The sequence below is a fragment of the Amborella trichopoda genome, chromosome 5, assembly GCF_054954075.1.
Source record: "Amborella trichopoda isolate Santa Cruz 75 chromosome 5, AtrichopodaSantaCruz75HAP2 v2.0, whole genome shotgun sequence".
Taxonomy (NCBI): Eukaryota; Viridiplantae; Streptophyta; class Magnoliopsida; order Amborellales; family Amborellaceae; genus Amborella; species Amborella trichopoda.
The window spans coordinates 17,061,541-17,082,391 of NC_142340.1; the positions used below are offsets into that span (position 1 = coordinate 17,061,541).

Genomic DNA, 20,851 nt, shown 5'->3' on the forward strand with positions numbered 1-20,851 from the left:
AAGAAAAATTCCAAGATTCAAACATCACACTCTCTCAAATATGGCATCAACATAACAGAGGGAAAGGATTCCAGAATTGTATATTCGTCTTTAACGCAGTCTCTCTCCACGGATAAGGGATAGATTAGTCATTTCTCACAAGTCCACAGAGATAAGGGATATATTAGTCATTTGTCACAAGGCCAAAGGGATATATAGGCACAGCTACATACTTGAGTAAAGGGATCAAGAAAGAGAGAAAGAAAGGCTTTTACACACTTTTCCCTAACTACCCTTATTCTCTCTCTCTAACTCTTCTTGTTCTCTCTCTCTCTAGGGCTCTGTTGTCTCCCATGACCCCCAATTACCTCAGGCCACACTCCTTCTCTTCAGCTCAACCCCATGAACTCTCATGGAGGCAACAGCCTAATAGAGAAGAAGAAGAAGAAGATGATCAAGCAGGTGAAAAAATGGTGCACCCCCATGAGGGCCACCTCAATATCACGGTAGAGACCCAAGCACTTCACCTTCATCCTCATAAACAACATCAGTTTCATCTTCTTCACTCCTCAAAACTTCAATTCCAAAGAAAAAACTGTCAAAAGATTGAGGAAGAAGTGGAGGAGTCTTATGAGTACAGTCGAAAGGTCCATGGATCTTCCACTCAAACGTCTTCGATGGGTTTTGTAAGGACCTGCTCGGATTGCTACACCACCAAGACACCGTTGTGGCGAAGTGGGCCTCAAGGTCCCAAGGTAAATTTCTACTGACCTCTCTCTCTCTTTCTCTCCAATTGTTCTTGATCCCGATCACTAAGATTGTTTTAAGATCTCTGCCCCCGCTCTCTCCGTTTAATCCTGCTCATGATCACTTAAATTTTTTAGGTTTTTAGGTTTTCTCTCACTTCCTTCCTCCCTCCCCCCCCTCTCTCTCTCTCACACACACACAACACAACTGTTCTTGCTCGTGATCAGTATTTCAAGATCTCCCCCTCCTCTCTCTCCAGCTAATCTTCATCGTGATCACTGAAATGGTTTTTGATCTCTTCCATCCTCGGACCCCAGAAAAAACTAAAAAAAATATAGCTACTCTCCCTCAACTGGCTTTCCTTTTTACTGTTATTCCTGATCATGATCATTTAGGTTGTTGGGTTCATCTCTCTCCATCTCTCTCTACCCCGTCGCCCACCCCAATTGATCATGATCATGATCACGACGATGGTTATGATCCTCACTCATCCCTCTATCTCCTCTTCTTGGTCTTGATCAGTGTCATCGATGCACTTAAGATCACCACCACTAAAAAATTTTAGCAGCTACGGTTTGTAATGCTAAACTGATTTTGAACTGCCTCTTTCCCCTCGTTCAGTCTCTTTGCAATGCTTGTGGGATTCGACAGAGAAAGGCAAGGCGAGCAATGGCAGCTGCCATGCAAAAAGAGTTAGACAAGGAGAAGAGAATGGACCCCAATTTCACCACCACAACCGCTGCGACCTACTACAAGAAGCGAAGCAAAAAGATAACCGCACAACGACATGCTCCAAAGAAGAGGCTTTGCTTCGAGGAGGAGGAAGAGTCAGATTATGATGAAACATTAGCACAATCCTCTCCTACACTTCCCCCTCGTGATCGCGATGTGGATTTACGAAAGGGATCAGCGTTTCATCGAGTTCTCCCACAAGACGAGGAAGAAGCTGCCATCTTGTTAATGGCACTTTCATGCGGCCTACTTCATGGTTGAGTTCTGTCAAAGAAACCATCTCTACCATACATAGATCAGATTGATTCGATGCGAGAGTGGAACGTATGGATCACTAGGCAAAATAAGTTTATCTATCCACAGGAATTAAGATGCTCTTGTGGAAAGCCACAGAGCCAAATCCCTTTGTTTTGAGGAGTGAGGAATAAGGAGGGATAATTCGCCATTGTTATTTCATTAGGTTATGTCCTTTCTCTTTGTTACTGTCTTGTTTTTTTTTTACATTTTTTTCTTTCTGTTTTCCCCTTTTTTTTTTGGCCTTGTTTGAGAGAGAGAGAGAGACTATGTTTATTTGCCCAAACTGGGTAGTAAACTAAATGGATTGGTGATGCCATGTCAATATTGTAACCAGGGAGTAATTAGAATGTGAGCATTGCCTTCCATTTTTGATGTTAAAGAGTTTTGAGGCATATTTATTGTCCATAAATCCCCTTAACTAATCCATTACCACCCCCCCCCCCCCCCCCTTCTCTCTCTCTCTGGTTTCATGACCGTTTTCTATGTCGACAATTGAAATATGCTGGGTTCACTAGATACCACTCTCTCACTCCCTCTTAAAGTATGAAAGGTCATGCTTTACTTGTCTTAAGTTGAGCTATCCCTGGTTTAGCATTTACTAGACTCTCTCTCTCTCTCTCTCTCGTTTTGACCCAAGGCTGTTCCGATAGATTGACCCAACAGTTCAGACAGGTTTTCAGCCAACATTGTTGTTGCAGAATGCGTGGCGACATGATTTGATGCGCCCAAAAACTGAAACCTATTTTCCGTTCTAACAACTTCCACGATAAGACCACAATGGTGAGTGGGGTAAATTTTTCTAGAATCCCTTTAATTGCTCTACCTCCTCTAGTTTTTGTCTCATAATATCCTCACAATTATTTAATGTATATCTTCGCATTTCCTTTTATTCTCACACCGCCACGTTGATAGGTATGACAATATTTTCGTGAAAAATATTTTCATGTGAAAATTACTTTACACACATTTGGTACGCGACAAATACATATACATTTTTTCTCATGATAAATAATTTTACCACAAATTGGCAAATTCATGTGAAATTAGAACTGCGTCTCTTGAAGAAGGGAAATATTTCTACTGATTTATTTTCACACACTGGAGTTACCTACTTTGTCAAATATAATTAATTCTGCCAAAACAATCCCACGAATTAGAGATAAAAACTATATCAAATTTTAACCTTAAAACGAGAACTTAAATTTTTATAAAGATAAACTATACATAAATTCATTATCTGGGTATATATATTCAAGTTTCCTTTTTTTTCCTCATATCAACTCATCATTAACAACGTTTAGAACTCTCACTCTATCGTCAGCCCCCCCACCCCCCCCCCCCCCCCTCCCGCCCTTTCTCTCTACACACACAAACATCTTCCCTTTTTTAATCACATCAAATCATCACTAATCTCGAGTGCTGACCTGAGACCAGAAATGGGTCACGAGGTTCAACCAAATCAACATGCTTCAAGAAGACCATGATTGAAGGAAGGTTTCTTAAGGTGCTTGACTGAGAAGGACTCATACAACTTAGGACTAAGTTCTATTTCGGTTCTAGGAAACTTAGGGTTCAAGCCCCCAATGGTTATGCTATGACGGCTCCGGTTCTGACTCTTAGAGTCCCTACAGGGGGTCTATGGGACCCTAACCCTGTTGGACTTGACTCTCGCCTTGAGTAGGTTGATCCAAGTCTAGTTGACCTCGTGGGTCAGGCGAGTTTTAGGGACTAGGGTTTCACCGAAAATGTAAATTTCCACAAAATTTCCCCTAGATCTAGATAATGATGGGACCCTAGTTTGGCAGCATTTCCCCTAGGCCTAGACATTGAAGAGGGGTGTGATATAGGTTTTGCACAATTTTCCCTAGACCTACATGTTGAAGAGGGGTGTGACAATGGTTCAGCCCCCTAGACCTAGACGCTAAAGAGGGAGGTTACACCGGTTCGGCAACGTTACCCTTAGACTTAAACATTTGTGAAGGGTGTAACCCTAGATCTTTAGCCCTAGTTTAGAATCCCCCTGACTATTTAAGGTGCTACTAACCATGCAGATTTGCTGGGCTATAGGGCTCGGTTTGACAAGAGGTGGGCTAAATAAGTTAACCCCAGGACGTGGGAGCATGGTCCCATTGGAACCGAACTTAGACTGACCTGAAGTAGGGTAGGCTCAGTGGATTGAGCCATAGGGTCCTACAGTTGAGTCATACTAGGAGCTCTAGATTATGCAGTGGACTCAGTATCCAAGTCACTGTGGACGACAAACATGACAACTAAACCTAGGGTGAAACAAAGTAAGCAATCAATCACAATTTGAAACAATTTGACCTAAACAATAGTTGGGTTGGACTTGGTGGGATTCAGTGCTAAGTAAAAAGTTGAAAGGCTTGATAGGTACCACAAAACGTCCAGCTACAGTCGTTTACAGAGGCTGGTCCTTACTATAGTGGGATTGTTTCATGGTTAGAGTTTCCTCAATGGGATGCTTTGCTCACTTACTGGACACATTCCCAATGCTCCACATACGAAACTAGGTCCCGCACGAAGTCCACCATTAATTAAGTGTCAATATAGGGGTTTTCAAAAATTTGAAATTATTTGTGTATGTTGATAGTGGATACAAAGACTAGAAAAAATTTTCAAGGCAAAATGGACACCTTCAACAAGCCACATGCTAAAAACTAAGCTAAATGAATAAGTTACAATCCATTAAATAACCATTTCTAGCTTTGTATAACCACTGTAAATAAACTCAAATACCAAATCCTTATGGGGCAATTACATATAAAGCAAGACTAGCTTATGAATTACACTTTCGTAGCACAAATTACATAAACTATGTCCCAAAGCTTAAATACATCATGCAACTAATTTAAATAAAATTCTAAGGAATAAAATCAGGTAAACAGGGAATTAGAATGCCAAATTAAAATAGGGAAGCCATGTTTCGAGCCCCTTGTGCTGGGGCCACGCAATTAGGCCCTATAATGACTTAATTTTGTCCCTTCAGATTGTACAAAAGTGGTTCAATCTCACAAGAGTGTCTAATCCTAATGGAAAGCAATTGCACACCTTAAAATCACTTCTTAAGATCTCAACACATTGGCATTATCATCTAAAACATAATGCAAAGCTTTGAATAGAATTGGATAAAGAACAAGAGAGTTATAGCCAAACTACACATGGTGGTTCCTCGGACCACCAAAACAGTCTTGTATGGAAAGATTATGAACCCTCATTGGTAAAACGTGATGAAAAGGTTATAGAAATTGAGTGACACTCTGAGACTAAATTATTTGATGGATTTGAAACAAAGTAATCAATGGACACCATGCATGATCGTGGATTCTCATGCATATAGGCCATAACTCTTAAAGGACCATACTATGAATAAGCATGATAAAAAAAATTATCAAATGGGGATTCTAAGATCAATGAAACCTTTCTAAATTCAAAACTCTAGAAACTATAGATGCCAAGAATATGATCTTACGAAAAAAAAATTCAGTGGACTTAAGCATAAGAAAGGAGGACCACCATCAAGATCATCATTAATGGAACTCTAAATGCTCTCTCTCTTCGATTTTCTCTCACAAAACCTTAGAAGAAGGAGGGGAACAATAATTTTTCAAAATGGTTTTTAAAGTTGACATAGCTAGGGTTTAATATCTGATGATGAGCTTTTATAATATGGGTGTAACCTTGGACTCAATCAACACCCTTGATACACTAATCCAAAGGCACATGAGAGGCTAATGTACCTAGCCACCTATCTCCATCCAACCAGTAGGATGAAGGGATGGGATTTCACACCATTATCATTCAACCTAACCCTAAGTTATGCCACTTTACCATTTTATCCTTGGCCCATGTTTTTGTTTCAATTGTATCCAATATGGCTTTACAAAAATACCACTAGTTTTTTTAATAATGTATTATACTAGATAACCACAAAGGCTAAAAGGTAAATAAGTAATTGGCAAAGGTCACACATGTGGAGATATACTACTTTATCAAAGCCAATCACTTTGTAGATCTAAAATTTTAAACCAATCAATTTAAAGATAATGTCTCCTTCACACATGCCTGTAAATATGTTTTTCAACTCAAATTTGAAAATGCATTTTCTCTTTAATATCAAATAAATTAATTCATTAAACTTCCAACAAGCCATGCATGACCCCATATATGAGTTAATTAAGACATGTGATAAAAAGGAGGCCTTAATTTATAACATTATATAACAAAATATAACAATATATAACATGGCACCATAACACAACCCCTTATAAAACAAGTAACCAAATGCCAATCTAGTCCTCCACCTAGGGATTAGTGCCCAACAGGGCGGTGATCCTAGAGTGAGGCGTGAGGTGTCACGTGGCAGTCCTATGACCAATCGGATGTCACATGGCACTACCGGGTCAAGAGTAAAGTGGAATTTGAGTCAAATAATATGCAAACCCTCAATTTTTTAACAAATAAAATTTCAATTTTTTTTTTAAAATTCACAATAAATATTTAAAGTATTTTTGAACAATTATTAGGTTTATAAACTTAGACAAAAGGTATAGTGAGATCTCAGGCTAATAACTTTAGGTATCGGAGTACTCCATTGGGCTAGTCCCGAATGACGTTCTGCCAAGTCTCAGATCGACCCAATAGACCTATGTTCCACAGTCTAAAGCAAGGATACATATTTGGCCATATCAAAGCCGCTGAACCAGAACTTCCGATCATTCGGCTCTCAATGGCTTACAAGTGTACCCTTGTGGGACATGATCTAACTAAATTACAGGGGTCATGTCAAAGCACATGTGCACTGGCTCTTCCAAACTCGGATAATGCATTTGGAAGAGTGGCTTTCCGTACGAAATGAAATGCACAGGCCATGCAATAGTCTCGTGTCAGGATACAGACTTATGTCCCATAAGTCTTGACGATTCCAAACAGGGCGAATACTCAATCAGTACGCAAGTTCTATTTTTCTCGTTTAGATTCTCCAAGCCCTGGCCAATTGCAGCTAAACATGAGGCTAACCTATAAATCCTGACTACGAGGTGACCCTCACACCTCATTGAGATATTACTTTCTCAACACATGAACTTTCGATACCTCAGACACACACTCGGGGTAAAAGAGTATGGACTCCATTTCGCAAGACACCAAGATTTCGATCTCTCAATCGCTCCCACTGAATGAGAGACTACTAGAATTTAGGCCTTGATTAGCCATATTTCCAACATTCTCCCACTTGGCCTTTTGAGGCCTAAATTCGTATATATCTCTCTCTCAATATCGTTCACAATAAATCAAAGCATGCATACTAATCCATGGATTTATCATTCACAAGCAATAGACAAAGTAATAACAACTATATCAACCTCCTTAAACCCATCCCATGCACATGCCTCACAAAATCATTTGCCCCCAAGCCTTTGGTTAATGGATCTACATGCATAGCCTCAGATGGAATGTAACCATCTTCTACTTCAGCAGCTGCTATCCCTTCTCTTACTCTATGATATTGAGCTTTAATATGCCTTGACTTGCTGTGGAACCTTGGTTCAACTGCCACTGCTATTGCAGCTTGATTGTCACACATGATTCTAATAGCTCCAATTTTTTAGAGGGTTGAAGTTCAGATGATTCAAGAACTTCTTAATCCAAATGGCTTCTAAAGTTGCGAACTTAAAGCCATATACTCGGCTTCCATGGTAGATAGGGCTACAATGTCTTGCTTCTTGGTGCTTCAAGAAATGGCACCACCCTCATAAAGAAATAGATAAGTCGAAGTAGATCTCGAGTCGTTCGGGTCTCCTTGATTGTCGGAGTCTGTGTATCCCAAAACTTTAAGCTCACTCACATTGCCATAGGTTAATCCATAATCAAATGTTCATTTCAAATACCTCATGATTCTTTTCATGGCTTTCCAATGTTCTATTTCAGGATCACTTTGGAATCGACCAATCAAGCTTTGAGCAAAAGCTAGGTCAGGTCTAGTTCCCATAGTTAAATACATTAGTGATCCTACAGCACTCCGATATGGGATCATTTCTCTCAAGATCATTGTTTGGTTTCATATTGACATTTAATTTTCTTTTCCTTTCCACAGGTGTATCTATAGGCTTGGATTCACTGATACCAAATCCCTCAAGAACTTTCTTGCAATATGTAGATTGAGATAATTGAATAATGCGGGCTGCTCTATCTCTTATAATATGAATCCCTAACACATACGAAGCCTCTCCCATATCTTTCATATCAAAATTACTTGATAGTATTGCCTTTATGTCCCTTATATGGTCTAAGGCACTGTTAGCTATTAGAATGTCATCCACATATAAAGTCATGAAAGTAATGCCAATCCCACTGGTCTTATGGTATACACAATGGTCATCCTCATTTGGTTTAAATCCATTTCTAATCAGGGTTTGGTGGTACTTGAGGAACCATCTTCTTGAAGCTTATTTGAAACCATAAAGTGATTTGTTAAGTTTATCCATGAACTTTTCCTTTCTTTCCACAACAAAACCCTCGGGTTGGTTCATGTATATATCCTCTTTTAAGTCACCATTTAAGAAGGCAATTTCACATCCATTTGATGCAATTTTAGGTCAAGGTAGGCTGTTATAGATATGATCATCCTAATTGAAGTTATTTTGGCAACAGGTGAATAGATGTCAAAATAATCTACCCCTTCCTTTTGAGTAAAATCGTTTGCTACAAGTCTTGCCTTCTACAAGTCTTGCCTTGTACTTGCGCCCTTCGGAGTTAAGTTTCTTTTTCCTTGAATTTATCTCATCTTGCATGACTTCCTTCTATAACTATGATACGGACAAGACATAACATGTAGGTAAGAATAAGGTTCACCATCAAGTTCTTCACTAATCCTCTCATAGTTATCCCCAAGTTAAGTAAAAAAGGTAGGTGGTTTCCTTATTCTCTCACTTCACTTAAGTGGGATGGTTTCAATTTCTTTGTTAGGCTAAAGCTCATGGAAGTCTACTCTCTTTTGGGTTGATTCTCTCTCAAGGAATTCATCTTCAAGGAAATGGGCATCAAGGCTTTCAATCACTTTACAATTCAATATGTTATAAAACCTAAATCCCTTCCCATGACTTGGGTATCTTATGAAAACACATTTTATGGTTTTAGGATTAAGTTTGGACCTATTTTGGGATGGTATGAGAACATGGGCTGAACATTCCCAAACCTTGAGATGGTTGGCCCATGAAGAGTTTGTAAGGAGTTGATTGAATTGCTTTGGTGGGAGTTCGATTAAGGACATATGTGGCAGTTAGAATCGCCTCCCCCCAAACTCTAGTCCAAGATTAGCGGTACTCATCATACTTCGCACCATCTCAAATAGGGTCCAATTCCTTCTCTCGGCAACCCCATTTTGTTCGGGGTGAGTAAGGCATGGTAGTTTGGTGGATATCCCATATTGGACACAAAGATTTTGGAAAGCTTGGGAGGTGTATCTCCACCATATCTTATCCAAGGTTTGTGATGGTTCGACCTAATTGGTTTTCAACTTTCGCTTTATATTATTGAAATTTGTTTATGGCCTTACATTTGTTTCTCATAAGATAGGTGTGACCAAAATCAGAATGGTCATCAATGAATGTTATGAAGTACATTGATAGGTTCACACATATCCGAGTGAATTAGTTCTAAAAGATTAGAGACCCTTTCGACCTTTTGGTGGGACTTCTTTACCATCTTTCCTGTAAGGAACGCCTCACATCTATTATGAGAATTGATATTATCAAACAATCATTCTTTCATCATAATATGCATTCTAGATGGATTAATGTGACCTAACCTTAAATGTCATAAAGTAAAATTTGTAAATCATCACCCAAGCAAACACCTGTTTCATTTTAATTTCATAAAGCACTTGAACCAAGTGGGCCACAAAACAAGGTTTCCATTAATAGAGTCATCATGTATATAGACCTTTTCTTTCGTGAACAAGAGCACAAACCCTGCTTTACTCACCTTAGAAACCAAGATGAGATTCTTCTTCATCCCGGGTGCATAGAGGGTGTCCTTAAGCATGGGAGTCTCACCATTAGTGAGCTCCAACACATAGTCCCCTTTTCCTAAGACTTTTTCCATTTGATTTCTATCCATATAAAGATTATGAGTACCAAGTTTGACATCATAAAACCTTCTAAAGCCCTTCATAGAATTTATTACATGGATAGTAGCCCCCGAGTCAAGAACCCACAAATCCGCCTCCTCATTGGTAATCAAAGTCTCATGGACCACGCAAACTCTCTATTTCCTTGGTCCTCCAGCGGTATTGGGCTTAGGAGGAAACTGAGGACTTTATAGAGGAGGAGGATGCCTACAAAACTTTTGAGTACGCTCGTATTTCTTACATCTAAAGTATTGCACCTTCGAGTAATCTTGGCTTGAGGGCCAAACCGACCTCCCACCTACCATCATGGGTGTGGGTGGTGGTTTAGGCCTAAAAGGCATGGGGCTAGCATGATTTAGTGGGTCGGCATGGGTTTTAGGAGGGTAAGGGCTAAATGGATAAGGGGAGTAGGATTTTCTCTTTTGCTTCCCCTTTCCTTTCCATTTGCCTTTTCCATTGTCTTTTCTTGTTCTTAACATTGTCACTCCCACATTACATGTATTCACCATAGAACAGTTAGGAAAGAGATAGGAGTAATGAGTAAGGGAGAGGAGAATATGAGGGTTAGTAAGATTTTACCATATGGACCATTGAAGATGGTCCATCCATTACCATCATTCTTTGATTTTCCCCTTCCATGAAAAATGCAAGATCCTCCACTATTATAGGCGCCTCTTTGGCCATCAAATTGGCCTCAAAGGTCTCCTACGAGGGTGAGATCGAAAGCACAAACATCGTCTTTTGTGTCACCTCATCACGTGAGTGACCGGCTCTCTCACTCTCTCTTATACAACTCTTGAACTCGCTTAGATGATCACCCACTTTGGTGCGATCATCCATTTTACAACACATGCAACTCCTCATTCTAGTGATCCTTTGAGCTTCATTTGGTGTGTCGTATTTCTTTTTCATGCTCATATCTTTGACACATAAGGAACATACTCATTAACAAAGGAATCACTCATGGTTGCAAAAATAATATTCATGACACTTTGGTTTTTATTATGCCATGTCTCATATGCATCCTTAACAACTTGAGAAGCATTGACTGTGGGCGGATTAGGTGGTCTAGAAGTCAATAATGGTAATAGACCATCTTCATGAAATACATAACCAATTTTTCTTCTCTGTTCAGAGAAGTTGATTCCATTGAACCTCACCTCCTTAAGCAATTCGGTGAGTATCGAACGGGCTGCCATGGGTTCCTATTTGGCACTCTATAATCCCTCTAAAGACCCTTAAAGAGGCTGTGAATGAGCCTAGCTCTGATATCAATACTATACAAAGACTCGAGCAAATTTGTAAGACGAAAAACAAGGCAAAATAGACACCTTCAACAAGTCACTTGCTAAAAACCAAGCAAAGTGAATAAGTTCAAATCCTTTAAATAAAAATTACACCAATTTCTAGCCTTCTATAACCACTATAAATAAACTCAAATGCCAACCCGTATGGGGAAATTATATATTAAGCAAGACTAACATATGAATTACACTTTCATAACACAAATTACATAAAGTATGTCCCAAAGCTTAAATACATCATGCAACTAATCTCAAAAAAATTATAGGGAATAAAAGCAACTAAAACTGGAATTAGAATGCAAAATTAAAATAGGGAAGCCATGTTTTGAACCCCTTGTGCCGGGGGCCACGCAATCGGGCCCTATAAGGACTTAATTTTGTCCCTTCGGATTGTACGAAAGTGGTTCAATCTCACAAGAGTGTCTAATCCAAATGGGAAGAAATTACACACCTTAAAATCACTTCTTAAGTTCTCAACACACTGGTATTGTCATCTAAAACAGAATGAAAAATGTTTGAATCGTTCCGGATAAAGAACAAGAGAGTTATAGCCAAACTACACATGGTGGTCCCTCGGACCACCAAAACAGTCTTATATGGAAAGATTATGAACCCCCATAGGTAATAACGTGATGAAAAAGTTTTGAAAATTGAGTGGCATTCTGAGACTAAATTATTTGATGGATTCAAAGTCAAGTAATCAATGGATACTATGCATGATCATGGATTCTCATGCATATAGGCTATAACTCCTGAATGACCACACTATGAATACGCATGATAAAAAAAATTATCAAATGGGGATTCTAAGATCAATTAGACTTTTCTAAATTCAAAACTTCAGCAACTATAGATGCCAATAATATGATCTTATGAGAAAGGAAAATTCAATGGAGTTTACCTTGATAAATGCATATTATGAATTTAAGCATAAGAAAAAAGGACCACCATCAAGATCACCATTAATGGAACTCTAAAAGCTCTCTCTCTTCAATTTTCTCTCACAAAACCTTAGAAGAAGGAGGGGAGCAACAATTTTCCAAAATGGTTCAAGAGTTGAGAGAGTTAGGGTTTGAGATCTCATGATGTGTTTTTATAACATGGGTGTAACCTTAGACTCAATCAGCACCCTTGATGCACTAATCCAAATGCACATGAGAGGCTAATGTACCTAGCCACCCATCTACATCCAACCATCTGCCCATGTTTTTGTTCCAATTGTATCCAATAGGGCCTTACAAAAATACCTTTAGCTTTTTTAATTATGTATTAGAGTAGATAACCACAAAGGCTAAAGGGCAAAGAAGTAATTGGTCAAGCTCACACATGTGGAGATATTCTACTTTATTAAAGTCAAATCAGTTTGTAAATCTAAAATTTCAAACCAATCAATTTAAAGATAATGTCCCCTTCACATATGTATGTGAAGATATTTTTTCAACTCAAATTTGAAAATGTGTTTTCTCTTTAATATCAAATAAATAAATTAATTAAACTTCACACATGCCATGCATAACCATGTGTGATTTAATTAAGACATGTGATAAAAAGAGGGCTTTAATTTATAAAATTATATTACAAGATAAAACTACATATAACAAGACACCATAACACAACCCCTTATAAAACAAGCAACCAAATGCCAATCTAGTCCCCCACCTAGGGATTAGCCCTCAGCAAGGTGGTGATCCTAAAGTGAGGCGTGGGGTGCCACATGGTAGCCCTATGACCACTCGGACGCCACATGGCACTTCCAGGTCATGACTAAACTGGAATTTGAGTCAAACAGTATGAAAACCCTCGTTTTTTTAAATAAAATTTAGAAAAATTTTCTAAAATTCACAATAAATATTTAAAGTATTTTTGAACAATTATTAGGTTTTTCTCATCATTATAAAATTGCACAAAAGGTATAGTGAGATCTCAAACTAATAATTATAGGTATCGGAGTACTCCATTGAGCTAGGCCCGAATGATGTTTCGTCGAGTCTTAGATCGACCAAATAGACCTATGTTCCACAGTCTAAAGCAGGGACACATATTTGGCTATATCAAAGCCATTGAGCCAAAACTTTTGATCATTCAGCTCTCAATGGATTACAGCTGTACCCCTATGGGACATGATCTAACTCAATTACAGGGGTCCTCCCAAAGCATATGTGCACTGGATCTTCCAATCTCGGATAATGCATTTAGAAAAGTGGCTTCCCGTACGAAATGAAAATGCACATGTCATGCAATGGTCTCGTGTCAGGATATGAACTTATATCCCATAAGTCTTGACCATTCCAAACAGAGCGAATACTCGATAAGTACTCGGGTTCTATTTTTCTCGTTTGGATTCTCCAAGTCCTGGGCGATTGCAACAAAATATGAGGCTAACTTATAAAATCCTTACTAGGAGGTGACCCTCACACCTCTTTGAGAAATTGCTTTCTCAACTGGTGAACTTTCGATGCCTCATGCGTACTCCAGGTAAAAGAATCCGGGCTCCATTTCGCAAGACGTCAAGATTGCAATCTCCCAATCGTTCCCACTAAATGAGAGACTACTAGAATTTAGGCCTTGATAGGCCATACTTCCGACATATGTTTGAATGTGTGGGTAAAGGCTATAACATCAACACTCAGTGGTGTGTACAATAAGTGAAAAATCACATGCAAACAACCTACTAATGCAATAAGTAAAGATGAAAATAAAGATTTAATCTAACGAAATAAGATCAAAATAGTTATAAACTAAAAAAATAAAGGAATAAGATCTAAGCAGATTTGTCGGCCCTAGATTTTTTTAAAATTATTTTTTTGAAAAGAGATGTGTGTCGCACCTGCTTTGGTGCATGCGCGTATGAGTAGCTCCTGTATGTGTGTCCACTAGGATAAGAGTGGGCAGGGAGGTGAGCAATTTGAACCAACAAAAGATAGGAACGAGGTAAAGCTTACCTAGTGAAGAAAGGTCAGATGCACCTGAGCGGATTGCCCTCTTAGATTTCAGTGCTTTGATGCGTCCTCGAAAATCCCCCTATTCGTCAATCGACACAGTTTGGACTCAACCCCTTCGTAATCCTCGTCTTGATGCACCCTTCGGAGATATGCGCACACATATGATCCGGGTCGTCTAGACCCTTGGGATTGTGTCTTTGGTTGGGAAAACATTTGAATATAGGTTTAGTTAGGGTTGAGGTAGCTGGCTAAACTAGGTAGGCTAGATGACTAGACTAGGCAGGTTAGGTAGGCTAGGCAGACTAGGCATGCAAGGTTAGATAGGTCGAGTAGGCTAGGCTAGGCAAGGTAGGCTATGCATGGTAGGCTAAATGATGAGATGACCACTCAAAAATCCAAGGGTCCTCTGGTGTCACCTCCCTTAGGTTACAATACTGGCTACAGGTGGAAAACGTACTAAGCACACAACCTATGTACCATGGAGACTTGTCTAAGGTGCTCACTGGCACGAACCCATTCCCTTAACCATAGATGCAAGCCTCCTTAGAGAGTGATCTAGGTAAGGGGCTATAGGAAGGTACAGAGTATGGATGGATAGAGAGTAGGGATAGGTATGGGGTATGAATGGGTATGGGCTATGGTCTAGCTAGGGAGTATGGGTAGGTATAAAGTATGGATGGGTAGGGAGTATGGATGTGTATGGAGTATGGATGGGTATGGGGTATGGTCTAGGATGGGAGTGTGGTCTAGCTAGTGAGTATGGTAGGAGAGGGGTGTTTTCGCCTTGAAACAAACTTTTCTAGCTCCTTTCTCAAGAGTAAATGCATTTTCAAGAAAGCACAATGCAAACCACACACTCTCTCTCTTGGGTTTAAGTCGTTTCTATTCACTTTTCCCAAAAAATTTCATGCTTCTCAAGCAAACACATTACAAAGCATGGGATTTATATAGAGGTAACCCTTGAAACATTGGTGTACACTCAATACCCATAGATATTGATGCAAAAAAAATAAAAATAAATAAAAAATAATCCTAAAATAATAGGAAAATGACAAATATGATCCCCAAAAAAATGTAAATGACACCCAGGTCCCCAAAAAGGGATATCTTCCCATTCAAAAGGCTGGGGGCCCTCTTTCCAGCTTTTCTAGTGACATTTAAGACGATCTATTGCCTTGCAAATGTGAATCGTACCAAGGTGACCATTTTGATATAAGATTTTCCCAGTATCTTGGAGTTTGATAGTGTTCCTGTAAATTTTTACGTTTTTGTCATCATGCAAACTTTTTTTTTTTTGCTTAATCTAACCAAAAGTGATGCTTTTATTATCTTGTTTTTGTTGGAAAATAGAAGGGGATGCCATCACAGTCGTTTTCCATCAAGAACTGTATGAAATGACCTTCGTTTCACCATTTTGGGTTTCCAAGAAGTCGCCAAAAAATCACTTTTTCGGCATCCCAAAACTTGTGCCCACTTGCGAGCCTTGTATGGGTATCCTCTTAGACATCATTCTTGGTGTATCATACCACAAATCGAAGTTCGTCGAGCTCTAATTGAAATGCCTCCGTTTTGGGTCGAACTGACCTCGAAACTTCGAGGTATGATCGTTGGAACGAGGGCATGTCATGCACACAACTTTTTTGCATAATGCGATTTTATGCAAACTTACCTCTAAGATTTCTCTCGATCCATTTGTCATTTTCATCTGTGGCATATGTCAAAAGGTTGCAATCGTTGAAGAGCACAACATGTCCAAATTTGGGCTATCAGCCAAACAGATGATAATTTATGAGTATTGCAAGGTTGTCCCTTTTTTGAGAAGAGATATAAGCTTTTTTTCTATTTTAGAAAACTAATTTTTCTTATCGGTCATTTAATAGTACATGGCCTACGCATTTTAGAAAGTAGGACATAGAGAGGTCTATTTGGCATAAAACTTGCTAGTCAGAGGTTTGTCTGCCTTCTTAAGCCTTTTGCAGTGGTCTGGAGACCATCTAAGATCACCTTCAAGGACTTTTGCTATGGTGTACACTGTACATACATAGAGCGCAGTACTCCAAATAGTATCTTCTTCCTGTCTCTTTGTGCCTTTGCCCGGTCGGGGCAAATTTTGGGGAAGGACTTTGGGATATTGAACGCTACTCTTATACATATTTTGAGGCCAAGATGCTAACCATGCAGTGGCTCTTCAAAATTGGGCTTATTCTACACGAGCTTCCGTAGTCCCTAGGCATATCTATCCCTTGTCGGTACTGGTTGCACCCACCTCCTCTTTTATTAATTTTAGGGAAAATATGCATAAAAAATATATGCCAACAACTTGCCCGCGGAATGTCGCTCTTCGAGAGGAGAGAGAATTGTGACATTCAAAACAAAATCATATGAGTTCGTCTTTCGAATCCTTACGGTTGTATTGGTTTTTTTGGTTTTTTCCAATTTTGTTTCCCAGTTACGACCATCAATGTGACCTTTGAAAGAGGGTAAGTCACGCCTAGCCTTTTAACGGAGTAACTATTAGGTATTTTTGGTTGTAACATCTGGGGGCTTCTTAGGGGCCAGTGACCCATCCCATCAGAATTTGGGTTTGTCTAACAGTCAAGGGCCTTCTTAAAGGTGTGTGACTTGATCTGTCAAGTTTGATAAATTCTGGTGGTGGGGACCCTTTTAAGGGGCTTGTGACTCAATTCTGCAAGCATCAATTTGGTCTAGTGGTGGGGGCCCTTTTCAGGGGCTTGTGACCCCATCCAATAGACATTGATTTGGTTTAGTAGTCGGGGGCCCTTATTGGGCATACGAGTGTTCAAATCGGATGAGCAGTTGGGGGCCTCATTGGGGTTTGTAATCCAATCTGCCAAAGCCCATATTGAGAAACAAGAACCTCATGGGACATGTAATACAATGTTAATGTAACACAATGTTGGGGCATGGATGGGAGTGGGGGGCCTTATCGGGATATTGATCTGGCTTGAGAGTCAATAGCCTTTTAGGGGCTTGTGACCCACTCTGTCGGAGTTGTTTGCTTGATTGACTTTCGTGAGCCCTTTAGAGGGCTTGTGATTCGGTCTGTCTATTTTTATTTTTTCTGACGTTCAGGTGCTCTTCAGAGAGCTTGTGACCCAAGTTGTTGAAGATTTTCTTGAGCTATTTTAGTTCAGTAGTTGGGTGCCTTTTGAGGGGCTTTACCTCCCACATTGTTGATATTTTGAATCTTGAGTCGGTTGAAGCCACCTAACACGACAAGCGCTGCATCAACCTACTTATTTGTTCAATTTTCCTTTCGAGTTTTCACCTGAACGTAGTGGGGGTAGTACTACAAAGCAGTTTCACCAACTATCTTTTTATTGGGCTTGACTCTCGCCTTGAGTAGGGTTATCAAAGTCTTGTTGGCCTCGTGGGTCAGGCAAGTTTGGAGGGACTAGGGTTTCACCGAAAGTGTAAATTTTCCCAAAATTTCCCCTAGATCTAGATAATGATGGAAAGTGTGACACTAGTTGGGCAGCATTTCCCCTAGACCTAGACATTGAAGGTGGGTCTGACACTAGTTCGGCAACACTTCCCCTAGACCTAGATGTTGAAGAGGGGTGTGACAATGGTTTGGCAGCATTCCCCCTAAACTTGGACGTCAAAGAGGGAGGTTACACCAGTTCAGCAGCGTTACCCCTAGACCTAAACATTTGTGAAGGGTGTAACCCTGGATCTTTAGCCTCAAGTTGGATGCTCTGACCATTTAAGGTGGCACGAACCATGCAGACTTGCTAGACTACAGAGCTCGGTTGGACAAGAGGTGGGCTAAATAAGTAAAGCCCAAGACATGGGAGCATGGACCCACTAGAACTGGACTTAGACTGACCTAAAGTAGGGTAGGCCCAGTGGACTGAGCCATAGGGTCCTACAGGTTGAGCCATACTAGGGGGTCTAGATTACACAGTGGACTCAGTATCCAAGTCACTGCAGACGACAAACATGACTATTAAACCTAAGGTGAAACAAAGTAAGCAACCTAAAACAGTTTGAAATAAGTTGACCTAGACAATAGTTGGGCTGGGCTTGGTGGGATTCATTACTAAGAAACAACATGAAACACATTAGGCTTGATTGGTACCACATAAGGTCCAGCTACAGTCATCTGCAAAGGCTGGTCCTTACTATAGTGGGGTTATTTCATGGTTAGAGTTTCCCCAGAGGGATGCTTTGCTCAATTACTGGACACATTCCCAATGCTCCACTTACGAAACTAGGTCCTGCACGACTTAAGTGTCAATATAGGGGTTTTCAAAATTTTGTAATTATTTGTGTATGTTTGAATGTGTGCGGGTAAAGTCTGTAACATCAACACTCAGTGGTGTGTGCAATAAGTAAAAAAGCACATGCAAACAACCAGATCAACTAATGCAGTAGGTAAAGATGGAAATAAATATTTATTGTAATGAAATAAGATCAAAATAGTTCTAAACTAAACAAATAAAGGGATAAGATCTAAGAAGATTTGTCGGCCCTATATTTTTTAAAGTTCTTTTTTTGAAAATGAGATGTGTGTCGCACCTACTTTGGTGCATGTGCGTGTGGGCACATGGGTAGCCCCTGTATGTGTGCCCACTAGGATAAGAGTGGGCAGGGAGGTGAGTAGTTTGAACCAACAAAAGAAAGGAACGATTTAAGGCTTACCTCGAGAAGAAAGGTCAGATGCACGTGGGCGGATTGCCCTCTTAGATTCCGACGCTCTGATGTGCCCTTGAAAAGCCCCATGTTCGTCAGTCGACATGGTTTGGACTCAACCCATTCATAATCCTCGGCTTGGTGCTTCCTTGGGAGATATGCACACACATATGATCAGGGTCGTCTAGACCCTTGGGGTTGTCTTTTCGGTTTGGAAAACGTTTGAATGTACATTTAGTTAGGGTTGTGGTAGGTAGCTAAACTAGGTAGGCTAGACAATTAGACTAGCCAAGTTAGTTAGGCAAGGCAGACTAGGCATGCAAGGCTAGGTAGGTCGAGTAGGCTATGCTAGGCAAGGTAGTCTACGCATGGTACGCTAGGTAGGCTAGGTAGACTAGGTGATGAGATGACGACTTAAAAATCTGACGATCCTCCGGTGTCACGTCCCCTAGGTTACAATACCGGCTATGGGGGGAAAACGTACTAAGCACAAGGTCTATGTACCATGGAGAATTGTCCAAGGTGATCACCGGTACAGATCCAATCCCTTAACCACAGATGCAAGCCTCCTTAAAGCGTGGTCTAGGTAAGGGGCTATAGGCAGGTACAGAGTATGGATGGGTAGAGAGTATGGATAGGTATGGAGTTTGAATGGGTATGGGTTATGGTCTAGCTAAGGAGTATGGATAGGTATAAAGTATGGATGGGTAGGGAGTATGGATGTGTATGGAGTATGGATGGGTATGGGGTATGGTCTAGGATGCGAGTGTGGTCTAGCTTGTGCGTATGGTAGGAGAGGGGTATTTTCCCTTTGATACAAAGTTTCTCTCTCCTCTCTCAAGAGTAAATCCATTTTCAAGAAAGCATAATGCAAACCACACATACTCTCTCCTAGGTTTAAGCCTTTTCTATTTACTTTTGCCAAAAATTTCCAAGCTTCTCAAGCTAACACATTACAAAGTATGGGATTTATATGGAGGGAACCCTTGAAACATTGGTGTACAATCAAAACCCATAGATATTGATGCAAAACAAAAATAAAAAAAATAAAAAGTTATCCCGAAAAAATTAGAAAATGACCAAAAAGATCCCTAAAAAAAATGCAAATGACACATAGGTCCCCAAAAAGGGGCCTCTTCCCATCCAAAAGGCTAGGGGCCTTCTTTCCAGCTTTCTTGGTGACATTTTAGATGATCTATTGCCTTGAAACTGTGAATCACGCCAAGGTGATCATTTTTATATAAGGTTTGCCCAATATCTTCGAGTTTGATAGTGTTCTTGCAAATATTTACTTTTTTGTCATCATGCAAACTATTTCTTTATCTTTTCTCAATCATATTGTCTTGTTTTTGTTGGAAAACAGAAGGGGATTCCATCATAGTCATTTTCCATCAAGAACCGTACGAAATGAAATTCGTTTCGCCATTTTGGGTTTCCAGGAAGTCGCCAAAAAATCACTTTTTCGGCATCTCAAAAATTGTGCCCACTTGCAATCGTTAGACAGGTATCTTCTCAGACGTCATTCTTGGTGTATCGTACCACAAATCAAAGCTTGTCGAGCTCTAATCAAAATGCGTCCATTTTGATTGGAGCGAGGGCATGTCGTGCACACAACTTTTTTGCATAATGCATTTTTATGCAACCTTCCCTCTAAGATTTCTCGTGATCCATTTGTCGGCTTCATCTATGGCATATGTCAAAAGGTTGCAATCGTTGAGGAGCACATGTCCAAATCTGGGCTCGATCGGCCGTACGGATGATAATTTATGAGTATTGTAAGGTTGTCCCATTTTTATGAAGAGATATAATTTTTTTGCTAGATTAGAAAACTGATTTTGCTTGTCGGTCATTTCATTGTAAATGGCCTACCCATTTTGGAAAGTGCTGGAAATGTAGCCTATCAGCCCACTTTTCTCCTGAAAATTCATTTTTTCAATAATGGTACAAAAGCTATATTGAAGTCTATGTGAAATCCCATGTGGTTAACATGAGGCAATGCCATATACATAGATTCATTTTTTGAGCTTTAATAGGATGTATCTCTGAAG

The 20,851-nt window shown here is 39.9% G+C and overlaps 1 protein-coding gene across 1 annotated transcript; it reads left to right on the forward strand.

Annotated features, from left to right (window-relative positions):
* Nucleotides 1-218: 218 nt before the first annotated feature.
* On the forward strand, nt 219-2,134 carry LOC18448175 (putative GATA transcription factor 22). The gene is made up of 2 exons (XM_006858253.4): nt 219-734; nt 1,348-2,134. The coding sequence occupies exons 1-2, from the start codon at nt 333-335 to the stop codon at nt 1,717-1,719; spliced, it is 774 nt and encodes a 257-aa protein (XP_006858315.1). The 5' UTR covers nt 219-332; the 3' UTR covers nt 1,720-2,134.
* Nucleotides 2,135-20,851: the final 18,717 nt, after the last annotated feature.

Bases quoted from the DNA above. Each gene is read 5' to 3' on its own strand.
- LOC18448175 (XM_006858253.4), top strand. From the start codon at position 333: ATGACCCCCAATTACCTCAGGCCACACTCCTTCTCTTCAGCTCAACCC. The intron at 735-1,347 runs GTAAATTTCTAC...CCCCTCGTTCAG, and splicing joins GTGGGCCTCAAGGTCCCAAG to TCTCTTTGCAATGCTTGTGG.